Below are 13,606 nucleotides of genomic sequence, written 5' to 3'. Positions count from 1 at the left end.
AGGAGGCTTGGCTTTTTGTGCGTGTTTCCCTAATTCTATGGTATTTTCTATCTGTCTGGCAGAGATCTTGTACAACCAGATAAACCTGCAAGTCCCAAGTTTATAGTGACGCTGGATGGTGTCCCCAGCCCCCCAGGATACATGTCAGATCAAGAGGAGGACATGTGCTTTGAAGGAATGAGACCCGCACACCACACTGCAGCCTCACACGAGGGACTCGCGGGTTTCCTCCACCCACAGCAGTTGCAGTTGCTGAGCAGGCAGCTTGAGGACCCAGATGGTAGCTTTTCAAACGGTGTGTTGGGAGCTCAGACTTTCCCTTCTCAGGGTGCTGTCATTGTGAAGGATGTCTTTGACATGTTTCTCAACCTTGAATGAATATTGGTTGTAGACCTTGCTTTTATTTATAATTCAGCAGCGGCCTTTTTCCTTCTCTCAGACAAAACGAACAGTTAAAATTTGAGACTGTTTGTCCCTTATGTGTTCCATAAGTGGGGTGTTATTCCAGTGCTAAAATGGAGTTCAGCCATGGAAGCCAAAAAATACCTCTTCATTATACTTGTTAAAGGATGAACCATCGTTCTTGGTGCCTTGCTTTACCTTTTTTTTCCCATTTAGAAACTATACTTGTTACTTTCCACTTGAACCAGCAGTAGTCTCTCTCGTAATTAACTTGACAGAAAAGTCAATTTGGGTTTCGATGCTATTTCTACCTCAGTGAAATTCCTTTGAAAGGAGTTCCTCACCTAATCTGTCAAAATACTTCTTGGAAGTTTAGAAAAGACCTTATGTTTAAATTAATTAATATAGAGGCGTGGTAGTTACTGGAGATCAGGTGAACTCAGTTCAGATAGCAGCATGCTTTTAGGCATTTCTTATCAGTGCTTCTTCTCTCACTGGATACCAGTGGCAGGTGCAGTGCCACTGAGCATTTTCATTCATGTTAGAGAATGATAATCATGCTCCTCATAGCTTGTAAAAATTTTAGGGACACCTTTATTGGCAGGGGAGACAGTTACTGAATCTTAAATATGAAGAGTATCAAAGAAAAAACAATAATGAGTTTTGAAATTTTTCCAAAGTAATCCTCTTCTTGGTAGAGATATGAAAATGTACCAAATACCTTTTTCAGTCACTAAAAATAGCCTTTAGGGGGAGATCATGACTGAGCGAAGGAGATAGTGCTGTAATCTTTTTTTTTTTTTTTTTTTTTTTTTTTTTAGTGCTGTAATCTTGAACTGAGGGCTTTTTCTGCTGTGAGTCAGTAATGTAGTGTCATGGTTTTGATTGGTGGAGGGAGTTGAAAAATTTGACCTTTCTTTGAAAGGAGGAAAAATTGTAAATGTTAACAAAGGTGGTAAGAACTACAGTAATCAGGCAGTCCAGATTTCTTGATCTTGTATATTTTTGTCTAAAATAAGAGAAGATTCTGGTGTTTTTAGTACTTTGGTTTTCAGTTTGGTAGTTTAATTTTTGGTGTGTTAGGGTCTAATTTTGTTTAAATGTAGATGTCCATGTTAGGCTTTATTGGTATACGTGTCATAGCAGTGACACTCTAAATAACATGTTAGTAGAAATTCTTGCCTGGGTCACACAAGTGCTGTGGCCATTATGGAGACAACTGTGTTGAGTGGCGAGCCTCCTTTACCATCGCTTTGATCTGGGACTCTCAATTTTTCACGGCTGCTCAAAGATGAAGAAGCTTTGTAATGGTAGTTAGGACATAAGTGAGGCTGGAAAGACTCCACAAAGAGGCTCTGGTCTCTCTTGCTCTCCCCCTCCAAGTAGGGAGTTTGAAACTTGGTAATTGCTTTTGGTGGCTTTCTGTTGAGTGTTTCAAGGATGCCACCAACAGCAGCATATGTTTTAAGCCACTCCCACTGGCCTTGTATGGCAGCACAGATTTTATAGCTTGCAATAACAAGTGAATTTGCCTCTTAAAACTTAAATAGGAAGAGTTTTAATAGCTTATGAAGTAAATGTTAGGGAAAACCAGCATTGTGGCCTTTGTGTATATATGATGTAATTTTTTCATCAGAAAGATAAAGCTTCCTTGTAAAGTGTTTAACTTCTTTAATATTGCTCATGAGATCTAGCTACTTTACTCCATTTTCCAGCCAACCTGCTCTTGGGTATTCTCTTAACTTCTTTCACATGGTCTGCGTTCTCGTGTATATACCTGGGTTTAAAGTATGTTCTTTAGGAGGGGAGGGTAAAACATTTTCTCTGCAGGAGTTACACAGAAAAAAATTTAAAAGTGGAGAAAACTCCTCCTTCCAGACTATCATATTGGATACTTTTATATCCTGGAGCTAAATAATAAATTTTGCTCTTTTTAAAGTAGCACGGAAAATGGGTCAGGCACAGTCCTAATAGCGGTCTCGTTATGCGCCTAGCTGGGCTTCAGGACTGGATTTGTGTGCCTTGTTCTCCTTCATGACGACTGAGGTTGGGTCACTAGAACAATAAGTACTCCTGATACTGGCCGTTGCATTGTTTGGTTTTGACTGGTTGCCTGTTTTACACTCTTCTTTCCATTAAATCGTGAAACTCTTAAGCAAGACATTATTTTCTCTTGGTATAGATGAGGAAACAGAAGTTCAGAGATGTTGGATAACACATGCCCAAAGTGTCTAGCTCAGCCAGTAAGTGACAGAGCCAGATTGCAACTGCAAGAGGACTAGGTGATGTGGTTGAAGTGCTGTTTGCTCTGATAAACATGAATGTGAACCATAATATGTAACACCCTTGATGCTTTTTTTTTTTTGGCTAGGGTGTCTTGGGCCAGAACCTGGCAGTTCATTATGGCCTTCAGGTGTAATTTTATTTGGTTTATTCTGTGTTTTAAGTTTCAATTAGTTGCTAGCATTTAAAATTTAGATCTCATAGGGGAATTTCCTGGCAGTCTGGTGGTTAGGAGTCTGCACTTCCACTGCAGGGGGCATGGGTTCGATCCCTGGTTGGGGAACTAAGATCCTGAATGCCGCACAGCACAGCCTGTGTTATAAAATAAAATAAAATAAAATTTAGATATCATATAAAAAGGTCTTTGGCTTCGTGAATTGGGAGGCAGTCTGGCAACACTAGTTCCATTTCCCACGTCACAGTAGTTGACGTGGTAATTGGGATGTGGCCTCCTGAGTGGAGCAGCAGGGAGCGCCGTGGGTGGCCACACGCTTACTCTTTGGGCTGCTCTTCCGAACCTTTGTTTCCTCCAAGAGGCTTTCTGCCATTTGATCACCTTACACCCAGCCAGCCTCACTCTGTTAGGGGATCTGCCAGGTCCCTGTAGGTTATGACATTTGTGACTCATTTTAAGCACAAATCTTTTCTTCCCTTTGTACATTGATGTGAGGTTATCACCTGGACTTAGAAAACTGCACATACCTCAGCGAGTGGGAACGCTTGGATTGAGACACTCATCATCTTAACCTGAATATGAGAATTAGTTCACATTTTTTATCAACTGGTGTGTTCAGTTCTCATTTCATTTTATTGGCTCCCTACTTGACATTCTTTCCTCTGTTTTCTACTTAATTCAGCTGAACTAATTTTGAGAGTTGGAAGTTTTCGGTGAGGACTTGGCTCTGGTTGCAGCGTCACTGTCCGCTTTACTCCCCACAGTGAGCGCCGTAGCCTGCTTCCTGGTCATCTCTTACAGGAGTCTAGTGTCCGTGTTCAGCAGAGTGATCGGACTCATTGATTTTGTGTAACGTATAGACGTAGAAGAACATAGGATTGTAAGACTGGGTTTTGAGGGAAATTTATTAAAGGTGCCATGTCCTGAATTGATCATAATTAATGAGATACTTTTAATTCGTTTCCCTTTGTAGCTGAGATGAGTGAACTGAGTGTGGCACAGAAACCAGAGAAACTTCTGGAGCGCTGCAAGTACTGGCCTGCCTGTAAACATGGGGATGAGTGTGCTTACCATCATCCTGTGTCACCTTGCAGGTGAGTAGCAGCGCTCTGATTCTGGTTTTCAGGTTAATTCTAGATACAGCTTAAGTTTGTTCTTTTCTGTGGACACGTTTGAGTTTTACAACTAAATGCAGCAGTGATACTTGACTCTGGCGCTCCCAGGACAGCATTCACTTGTGTCTGTGTGTATTTGGGGGTGGGGGGGAGGTAGGAGGAGGCTTCTTTGTGCCTCATGCCTTGAGATACTGAAATTTCTGGGTTTCTTTGAGGATTCTGTACCTTTAAGGAGATGGGTCTATGGTAACCGCCCCAGTTTGTATGCATTGTGTTCACACACAGACTTTAAGACTTTGGGGAAAAAATTAGTTTATAGGTAATGAGAAAATATTCTGGACTTCAGTATAATTTTTCCTTGCTAGCTGGCTGGTTCTGTGGAGTGAGCTTTGAGAGACGAATTTTTTTTTTTTTTTGGTCCTGTAGGTGGAATCTCTTCATGTTTTAACTTTAAGGAAATTTTGATGTGAGAATTTTATGGATGTGCATGTAGAGGGAGACCATAGGATCAGTCTCATTTTTTTTTTTTTCCTCATAGTACGGTGCCTTGCATACATGTTGTGCTCACATAGAGTTTACGCCATACAGTGTTACAGACGTAGACCTTAATTAGGGAGTAAGTGGTGTTTCTTATTATCACAGAAAACCCTTCTACCTTTCATGGAGGCTTGGCTTGAGTTGAAAATCTGCTATTACCCCAGGCTTTGGAATAGACAGTTGTGTCCTGTTTTGATATCTGGCATCATTTAGAAATGGAGTTTCCTTTTTTTTCTGTTACTTCTGTGTATCTCAAAACAAGTAGTGATGAAATTAGGAGTATAATGGACCCTCTCTACAAAAAACTAGTGATGCATTGAGGAGACTAAATGTGAGTAATATGTCCTTTTGTCTTATAGAGCCTTCCCCAATTGTAAATTCGCTGAAAAATGTTTGTTTGTTCATCCAAATTGTAAATACGATGCAAAATGTACTAAACCAGAGTGTCCCTTCACTCATATGAGTAGAAGAATTCCAGTACTGCCTCCAAAACCAGGTTGGTGACTTTGTGGCCTACTACATTTGGGTGAAAAATGAAAAAATGGCATTCTGTGATTATAAACTGAATTAAAAAGAAAAACAAGGAATAGTTTCAGAAATCATTGTGCCATCATCAGTTATTCTAACTAATCTTTAACGAACAAGTGTACCCATCCTATAGTATTCTAAAGTATTTTATTTTGACTAATGAATATATAAATCTCCTTGTGTTTTAACTTAAAAGTGGGTCCCATAAAAATATCAGCAGACTGCATTAAAAATTATTTTGCCAAATAAATTTCACCTTTGTCCTTACTTTTGTCAGCAGTTACAACACCAGCACCACCTTCTAGTAGTCAGCTCTGCCGTTACTTCCCTGCTTGTAAGAAAATGGAATGTCCCTTCTATCATCCAAAAGTAAGAACTTTCATTTTCCCAAAAATGAATTTAGTGGTAACTTCTCACTTCTGAGGTTGTAAGGTCACTAGCAAACTATACTGTCTTCCTTCCCCCACCCCCCAAGTTTAACTTTTTTGTTAGAGTTCATGTTATGGTTTTTAAGATCTTTAAGTTATTCCTTAGTTGTCCCTGAGCCCACGTCTGGCCCATTAGGCCAAGCTGTCTGAACTGATTTAATGTCAGTAGCCTAATCGCTTAGGAGAATGAAGCTCACTTTCGCCCGTCACTTTCCATCCTTCTTTGCCCCTGCGTGTGTTCCCCCTCCCGCGGCCCTCATGCCAGAACTGAGATGATGAAATCCAGTAGTACCTAATGGTACCATCCATACTTGTACCATGGTTTTAATTGTCTCGGTACTAAAGATTGGTTGATGTGTCTCCAGCTGTTTAGTTGCTCAGCATGAATCATCTTCTCTTTGAAATAGCAGCCTGGAAACCGTACGAAAGGCCTTTACTTCCCCAACTGCAGTTGGGCATAGAAGAGGGTAAAAAATAAGGGATGTTGGGCAGTATGTGCAAGGTGGTTAGTACATTGATTAGAGGCAGTTTGTATTACATACTAAAGTCCCTTTTGAAACTTAACTTGCTGTTATTCTTTCATTAGGATTTTGTGTCTTGGTGGGGGTCCATTTTTCAGGGCTTCAGTGGTGTATTAAAGTGGAAGTTGCAGATCATCTCTGCTGCCCCATTAACCTCATGGTGGGCTGGTTACCGTCATCTCAGATTGCTGTGTTTTTTTGTATTAGCTTTGCAGATGTTGAAACTATTCTCTCTCTTTAGCACTGTAGATTTAACACTCAGTGTACAAGACCTGACTGTACATTTTATCATCCCACCATTACTGTACCACCACGACATGCCTTGAAATGGATTCGACCTCAAACCAGGTAAAGGTTAAAATCAGTTTTTCTAATGTCATTTCAAATGCTTTTCTAGTGTCTAGTTTCTTAAATTTATAAGCATACAAATTCGGGGGACACTTAATCACTTTGGTTTTTCTCTGCTGTTCAATTAAGGGTCCTTTGGAAAAATAATCGACTACATAAACCAAATTTTGTTTCATTCAGCAATTGCTTGTTTACCTAGATCATCTCCACATCAGATTTTTCTTTAACTTCTGAACATACTATGTGAACATAAACTTAAGGCCTTCAAAAGTTATACTGCTTACAAATCTCACATCAGTTTTCTTAGATATTAGTAATTGTAAAACATTGAAAGTAAATCTCAAAATATTTTTACTGTGGCCTGTAAATTTAAATGCATATGTTAGTATTAGAACCAAATATTCATTGTCTGAAAATACTCAACTTCTCTTAACTGATGTTAATTAAAGCAGTTAATTGAAAAAATTTTTGGTTTTGTTTATTCAGTGAATGACACCCAGTGCTACCTGGCAGAAGACTATGAAGTTTGAAAGTTTCCATTACTGATGAAAGACATTCTACAGAATTTGTCAAATCTTTGAAACTTGGAATATATTGCTTTCATAATAATGAAGTTTATTGCCTATCTATCTGAAGTGTCTAATTTTTCAAGTTTGTACGTTTATTAAGTGATTTTAACATTGGGTGTTTTTTTTGTTGTTTTGTTTTGACTATGGAAAGATAGTTTCAGGAGAAGCCGAATTCTATTAAAACATTTGAGGCATGTTTGTGTGTGAAACTGCTGTGTTCAAGTATCAGCATTTACAATGTTGGTGATATCATTGTTTGTTAGTACTGATAATCCAGTTTCAGGCTACAGCGTTGCTGTGTGTGTGGAGAGATGTATGAGGGGAGTGTCCTTATTCCAGAAGTTGGATTGCTGTTTTCTTCAACTCTGAAAACAGGAGTGGCCCAAAGTGTTGAGGTGGCTTAAAACAGTTATTCAGTCCTACTTTTAAAGTGAAGTTAGTTAGTTTGAAAAACATGATAATACAAGCTTCTTGGGTTGAGTGCTGCTTTGGTAAATCGTTCCCAAATCTCAGTCCCTTGCTTTCTGAGAAAGGACGAGTGAGGTGGGGCGTGTAGGGTGAAACAGTTGGAATGGCAAGGGCAAAAAACAGGAACAGTTCCTTAAAATGCCTTCATTTACTGTTAACATATGTTTTTTAAATAAATATTTTGGGATCTACATTATCACAAAATTATACAAAATTTTTTTACAAGTATATACATAAGGTATCAGAACAAACTTTAAACTCACAAGATTATAGCTATACATAGATATTTTCACATTCTGAAAAATCACATTCTCAGAAGTAACTAACTAACTCCACAGAAAATATAGTTATTATTGAAGATAATTTTTTTAATGTAAAAGTTAGATTTTTTATGACAGACTATAATTACAGAGATCAGATGGCTAAACTGCAAAATAGGACTAAACTTTTGGAATACTGCATGAAAATAGGGTTTTGTGTATGTGGTTTTAAAATTGTTAAGGCAAGAAGTGTCCAATGCTTTAGAATTAAATAACGGATCACTGATTTTAAAGACGATGTAGTTTTTTAAAAAGTAAAGCTAAAAGTTGGTTAGAAAAGAGTTAATGCAAAAGGGATAGTAAAGACTCAAAATATTCTCAGGACCAAATTAAACTATTAAAAAAAAAGTTCATTTACTTGCTTAGTCATATACCCAAGGGATAATAAAACTACGTGTGTAAAAGTCGTCCACGTTTCAGAGCCTAAAACCAGCAGCCTTGTGGCCATCTCTTTTCCATTGAGAGAAGAAAGAATTATCCAGTTAGTTATTAAACCATCTTTTAAGTTGCACTTTGCTGTGCTTACAAGACTTGAAACAACAAACATTAGAAAAAGACAGTGCCCACAAGAGCATGCAGAAAGCTATCATGTAGTTAGTTAGGCTTGGGTGAAATGAATGACAATTCCACTTCATTCTAAACAGTTTTCTTCATTGAATTGAAGGTATTTTTTCATTCCAGTGTTAACTTACTTGAGATGCTTTACATCTGTGCAGAAGAAATTTGTTTTAAATTGTATTTCCAGAAATTTAAACAGACTTTTTAGTATCATTACTTGTAAGTGGAGTATAGCTGCATTCTCATCATTTCACTGTAAAAACGTAACTGGGAAACAAACAAGAGCTTCAAGTGGTTTCAGTTCAGCCATTTTACAGGGAAATAATAACATGCTGAAATCAGATTGTTTTTTGCTATTTAATAGACACAGCCTGGAGACACATTTAAGTTTTTTCCTTGAGTTGCTATGGTTTATGGGCAAGCTAAGGTTGACTCTAAAATATCTGTTGGGTAACTAACTTGGTCCAAAACGAACCATCATCGAAAAAGATCACCAGAAATAAGGGAACAGACGTGGCTAGCATTCCATGATGGAACCAGGGTGCAGAGGGTGCTTTGGCATGCATCTGCCAGAAGCAGGACGAAAGGTGCCAGGAGAAGGCTCGGGGTACAAATCCGGGAGTTCAGTCAAATACTGCACACAAAAATAATTCTCTGGGTTAAAAAAACATAGGGCATAATCTACATGGCCTATTGTGGTTATTCACCTTCCCTTAGTTGATGGCTCCTATAAGCAAGGTGGCTGTGGGATGAGTACTTAAAATCAACGTGACCTTTAATCGGGAAACTGACAACAGTGATTCAGGCTGGCTTACCAGGTTGGCCACTGGGAAGAACAAAAATGCAGTGGAAGCAATTTTATCCTATATAGTTTATTTGCTTAAGGTTATAGTTAAGAGTTTCTCCCCACACTGTAAAGGAACTGGAATTTCTTTTTAGCCAAAAGCAGGTGAACTTGACTCAGAAGGAAAATTTGAAACTGCAACAGCCTCAAAAATATGGGGAGAGGAGAATGTGGTTCATGGGATTTTTTTTTGCTCTAATTTATTGGCTGCTCCTTTATAATACACATGAATAGAAACTTAATATTAGTGTTTTCTCAAATTGGGCTTAGTTTAGGAGAATCCATTGATAAGAAAAATGAAAGAAAATGATCTTAATGTTTCAAGCTTCTTAACAAACACCCCAATCAGTCCTTCAGACACAGCTATTCAGAGCTTTAAAACTAACTGGGTTCAATCAATCACTGCTTAGGCTTTCCATGATAAAATTCAGCCATTTCTGTTTTTAATATTTACAAGGTGTTGCACATAGAAAACAGATTTCCAGAAACCTGAAGAAGGGGTCTATTATGCTACGAAGATAACACATTAAAGTAAAAATTATAGGACCAAAAGAGCATCTTAAACTTCTTCATACTTAGAAAAATATATTTTTAAATAGCAGTCTGCATAACTTCCAGTCTTCAGGAAACTACAGATAAGCTAAACAGCAAGTTCCTGAATGGCAAGTACTGATCTTTGGCAGCATTTAAAGTGAATAGGAGTAAAGATCTAAGTTCAGCCCCAATCCACCAAAAAGGAATTTTTATAGACAAGTTTACAAGTGGACCTATCTTCATTCCTTTTGGAAGTCAGCCGATGGGGTGACATACATCTAACTAAACAAGTTTTTCCAATAGAAAAACAAGGCTATAAAAATTTTATTTCAAGATTACTAAATTGTATAACTTCGTAAATGTGAACTTAACGCTTTAGTTTACATGTTAAACAATGTTTCTATTAGACTACATCTTTAAATATTCAGTATTCTCTGCCAGTTAAATACTATTGCTATATAAAACCTTAAGCTGTACACCATTGGAAATGATTGTTCATCATACTACTTTTTCATTAATGAGGCCATGATCATATTTTACTCTTTCAATTATAGAGATGAATTCTGAACATAAGATTGACAGCTCAAAAATGAAAATGTAGCGATCATACACTACTAACTTTGGATTTGTTCCTGAATTTAAAATTTCCAGGAGAAAAATGTCCTTTATAAACAGGACTTTATTAATGCTTAAGAAGCATCATATTCTCCAGTAAAGCCTGTGTGTGTTTTCTTAGGGAAAATAATGTTTGCCTTTTGAAACCTGTGATCCTTTAGGGTGATGGTGTATTTCCTTATGTGAACACAAGGATAAAATATTTTATGAAACAACTGAACCTTGAAAATAAAATATAAATTCTAAAAAGAAAGAGGTTTGCTAAAAAGAGGAAGAAAATTATCCAAGTTGGGTTTTTAAGGTTTTGGTTCGTTTTTTTGAGGAGCACTGTCTCCCAAACCTCCCCAGGAAGTCTGCCAAATCTGCACCCTCCCTAAAATGGGGGGTGGCTTTTACCAGCAAATATTTATTCAGTCCCTCCTTGAAATGTAATTATCTGGCAGTGTATGGATTATGGACAGTTATCTAGTGCATATAACAAATATTTTGAACTTATCAATCTTTATGCTATTTTGACAAATGTGGATAAATCCCTGTTACAGTCTTAAGTTAGCACCACATGACCACGCAGGGTTTGGTTCTGGTTTTTTTCCTCTTGTGTAGCTCTGGTTTCTCAAGGCTGTTACTTTATGGACTCTTCTCAGCATCCGTATCTTTCAATGAGGCATATGTACACATTTCCAGACAAATAAACTGCAATCAGAGAAAGAACTGCAGTGAGTTCATTATATTTCTAGATTTTCAGAACAGTTTATAATGTTTTTAATTAAGCTTTCAAATCATACATGTGTAAAAACTTTACTCTTTCAACTCCTTTTATTCTGTATTTACACAGTCTGCGACTCCAAGGAGCCATCTGGTTATGCTACCTTATGATGATGACTAGCTGAGTCCATAAACTGAACCTGTCGAAGAAATAGTAATAACCTCTCAACTAGTAAAAGATAGTCCTGCTCTTCTTGGGCTGAGAAAGTTACCAACCTGCAGTCATCACCTCCAGCACTAATAACATGTCGATCACCACTGGTAAATCGAATATTTGTCACATGGGGTGAATGACCCAAGAACCTTTTGTGCTTCGCCTAAAAAACAAGAACAGAGCTCAGGGTGTGTGATGAAAACAGAAGTCAAAGTTTCCTAATCGGGAACCATTATCTCCATCACGAGGGCTGTGGAGAGAGAAAGCAGTTTGGAGCGCAGCTAATGATGAAATGCTTTTTCAGAATTAGTAATGGATCTTCATTGAAAAGCATCTGAAATTTGGTAACAGATTGATTAAAGGTTTGATAAAAGACTAATCACAGGGCAGTTTGCAAAGATGGCGTGGCTTGGGGGCAAGGGGAGACAATTTCTAATGGCTTCTATTTCAGAGTAATGGATTTAGGAAGTTTGGAGAAAATTTTAGAATCACAAATTTAAAAGTATTTTCAAATCATGAGACAATATAACATTTTAGCTATTATGTGGGAAAGAGTACTAATGATCAGAAGTCTAAATCAGGAGTAAAGTTACATAAAATACTAAACCCAACGTCAACTTACAAATTTTTCAGGACACGGGAAGTCAAATAACTTAACCATGCCAAAGTCATCTCCTGTTACAAGGCTGATTCCCGAATGAGAGACGCAGGCACAGGTGACATCGGCTTTCTCAGCATGTCTGGACCAGATTCCCATAACTTCATCTCCTAGAATGCTAGAGAGAAGGAATAAAAAAATCCACCATAGCACAGATAGGTTTACCATACTGAAAAAGTTTCTTGGTAATTAACCTCTGAGTACCTAGTTACATTATTTAAACACAGGAATAAGTTATGACAAGGTGTTACCTGGAAGCCTGAACCTGCCGGGATGGCACTCCCTCACTCCCAATACACACACCTTTTCTCAATGAACTTCTATAATTTTAAGGGTTTATAGATTAATCCTTTAAAAAGTCAGTTAATACTTTATGATAACTGATAGAACTATTTTAAAAGTGTTGATGGCATTTTTCATTTTCATTGATGGTTATGCACGGTTATCTGTTCTACAGCCAGCAAATCTGAACCCATTTTATAAGGTTTCATTTCTAACAGCTGCTATCAATAGCATTCCTTTAGATAGGGAAATAATACAGTTGCCTAACAGTACCCAATACATGTTTTCATTGTCTGTTATTAAACCTACTTATGTTAAGGAAGTATCAGGGCATTTTTAAAGTCACAACTTTGATTTCCTTTAATTAAAAGAACTGATAAAGCATAGAAATATATTTGATCAAAAGGGGTCCCAGCATGAGTAAATATATCATTCTCTTCTTAGGAAGAATTCAAGATGGTAACAAAAACTTAAAACTCAATTACTGCTCCTTAGTGGGAATGGCTCTAACTGTTCAGAAATAGGATTTTCCAGTTCTCCTAGCTGACCTTCAGTCAGCTCTTCCCTTCTGACACATGAAATATTTACCTAGTCCATGTAGCCCAAGTAATTCTGTCAATGGCAGCCTGATCCATGAGGTGTTTTCCTGAAGGCACTTCATAGACATGCCGTTTATAGCAACCAGTGGAGACCTTTCATAATATTAAAATGAAACAATTCCATCATGTGAGAGGCAAAATCCAGAAGTAGTTTATAGTAAACTGGCAAAGTGTTACTTGATTTACATTTCTAACATTATTAAGACTAAAACATGACCACAAAAATCTGTGAGCAAAAAAAAATGAAGAAAAGGACTGGTAAGAATAGTAAAGAATTTATGCAGAAACAGTGAATAGTAGTGAATAAAAGGCAAGAGTTGAGAAGCTCTGGAACTGAGGAGTTTTAAAAGCATTCACTAACAAAATGTAAAAACTATTCGCGTAGTCTTGGTACTGTACCTGGAGATGTCTGCTATCTGCAGAGAAGTCCATTTGAATGACAAAGCTTGGGATGTCTTTGCAGTAGCTGATTCTGTTAAGGGTGGGACCCAATGTTAGGTCATAAAAATCCACTGAATTCTCACTGGAACCCACTGCCAGAAACCGGGAATCTGGACTAAATCTGAACATGTAACAAAAGATTACATGTAAAAGATGCATTAGACCACATGAAATAGTATAAACATTTAAGACCACTGACTTTTCAGCTCTCAAAAATAAGTATTTGAGATAAATAATGTGTGATATGGCCTCAAACAGATTTACCTGATAGGCACAACAGATTGTGTATACTGATATTTGCCTGTGTTACATAAAACAAAAGGTTTATATTTTACTTCAACATTAAGTGGTTCCTGAATTTTCATCTCCTAATTTCTTTAAAAATAGCTCAGTTTTTAAAAAGCCACTATCAATTTACATATATTCCTAAATTACATAATTCAGTACGATAGGATCCTTTCA

The 13,606-nt window shown here is 37.4% G+C and overlaps 2 protein-coding genes across 13 annotated transcripts in view; one reads left to right on the top strand and one right to left on the bottom strand.

Moving 5' to 3' along the window:
- The window catches only part of ZC3H14 (zinc finger CCCH-type containing 14), a 38,734-nt gene extending 31,788 nt beyond the window's left edge, over positions 1 to 6,946 (top strand). For 3 of the 9 annotated variants that reach the window (XM_068541869.1, XM_068541851.1, XM_068541925.1), the window contains 6 exons: positions 63 to 295; positions 3,834 to 3,954; positions 4,872 to 5,008; positions 5,318 to 5,409; positions 6,231 to 6,337; positions 6,824 to 6,946. In XM_068541869.1, coding sequence (XP_068397970.1) covers positions 63 to 295; positions 3,834 to 3,954; positions 4,872 to 5,008; positions 5,318 to 5,409; positions 6,231 to 6,337; positions 6,824 to 6,830 — 697 coding nt within the window. In that variant the 3' untranslated portion in view covers positions 6,831 to 6,946. The remainder of the gene's footprint in view (positions 1 to 62; positions 296 to 3,833; positions 3,955 to 4,871; positions 5,009 to 5,317; positions 5,410 to 6,230; positions 6,338 to 6,823) is intronic. The other 6 variants (XM_068541878.1, XM_068541859.1, XM_068541915.1 and 3 more) reach the window with 3 other exon arrangements.
- Positions 6,947 to 10,782: 3,836 nt separating this feature from the next.
- Positions 10,783 to 13,606, bottom strand: part of EML5 (EMAP like 5) — a 165,106-nt gene continuing 162,282 nt past the window's right edge. For all 4 annotated transcript variants that reach the window (XM_068556608.1, XM_068556538.1, XM_068556462.1 and 1 more), the window contains 5 exons: positions 13,103 to 13,265; positions 12,693 to 12,796; positions 11,787 to 11,940; positions 11,227 to 11,327; positions 10,783 to 10,938 (listed from right to left, as the gene is read on the bottom strand). In XM_068556608.1, the coding sequence (XP_068412709.1) occupies positions 10,902 to 10,938; positions 11,227 to 11,327; positions 11,787 to 11,940; positions 12,693 to 12,796; positions 13,103 to 13,265 (559 nt within the window). In that variant the 3' untranslated portion in view covers positions 10,783 to 10,901. The remainder of the gene's footprint in view (positions 10,939 to 11,226; positions 11,328 to 11,786; positions 11,941 to 12,692; positions 12,797 to 13,102; positions 13,266 to 13,606) is intronic.

Source organism: Eschrichtius robustus, chromosome 1 (assembly GCF_028021215.1).
Source record: "Eschrichtius robustus isolate mEscRob2 chromosome 1, mEscRob2.pri, whole genome shotgun sequence".
Lineage (NCBI taxonomy): Eukaryota > Metazoa > Chordata > Mammalia > Artiodactyla > Eschrichtiidae > Eschrichtius > Eschrichtius robustus.
This window is presented reverse-complemented; position numbering and strand designations above follow the sequence as displayed.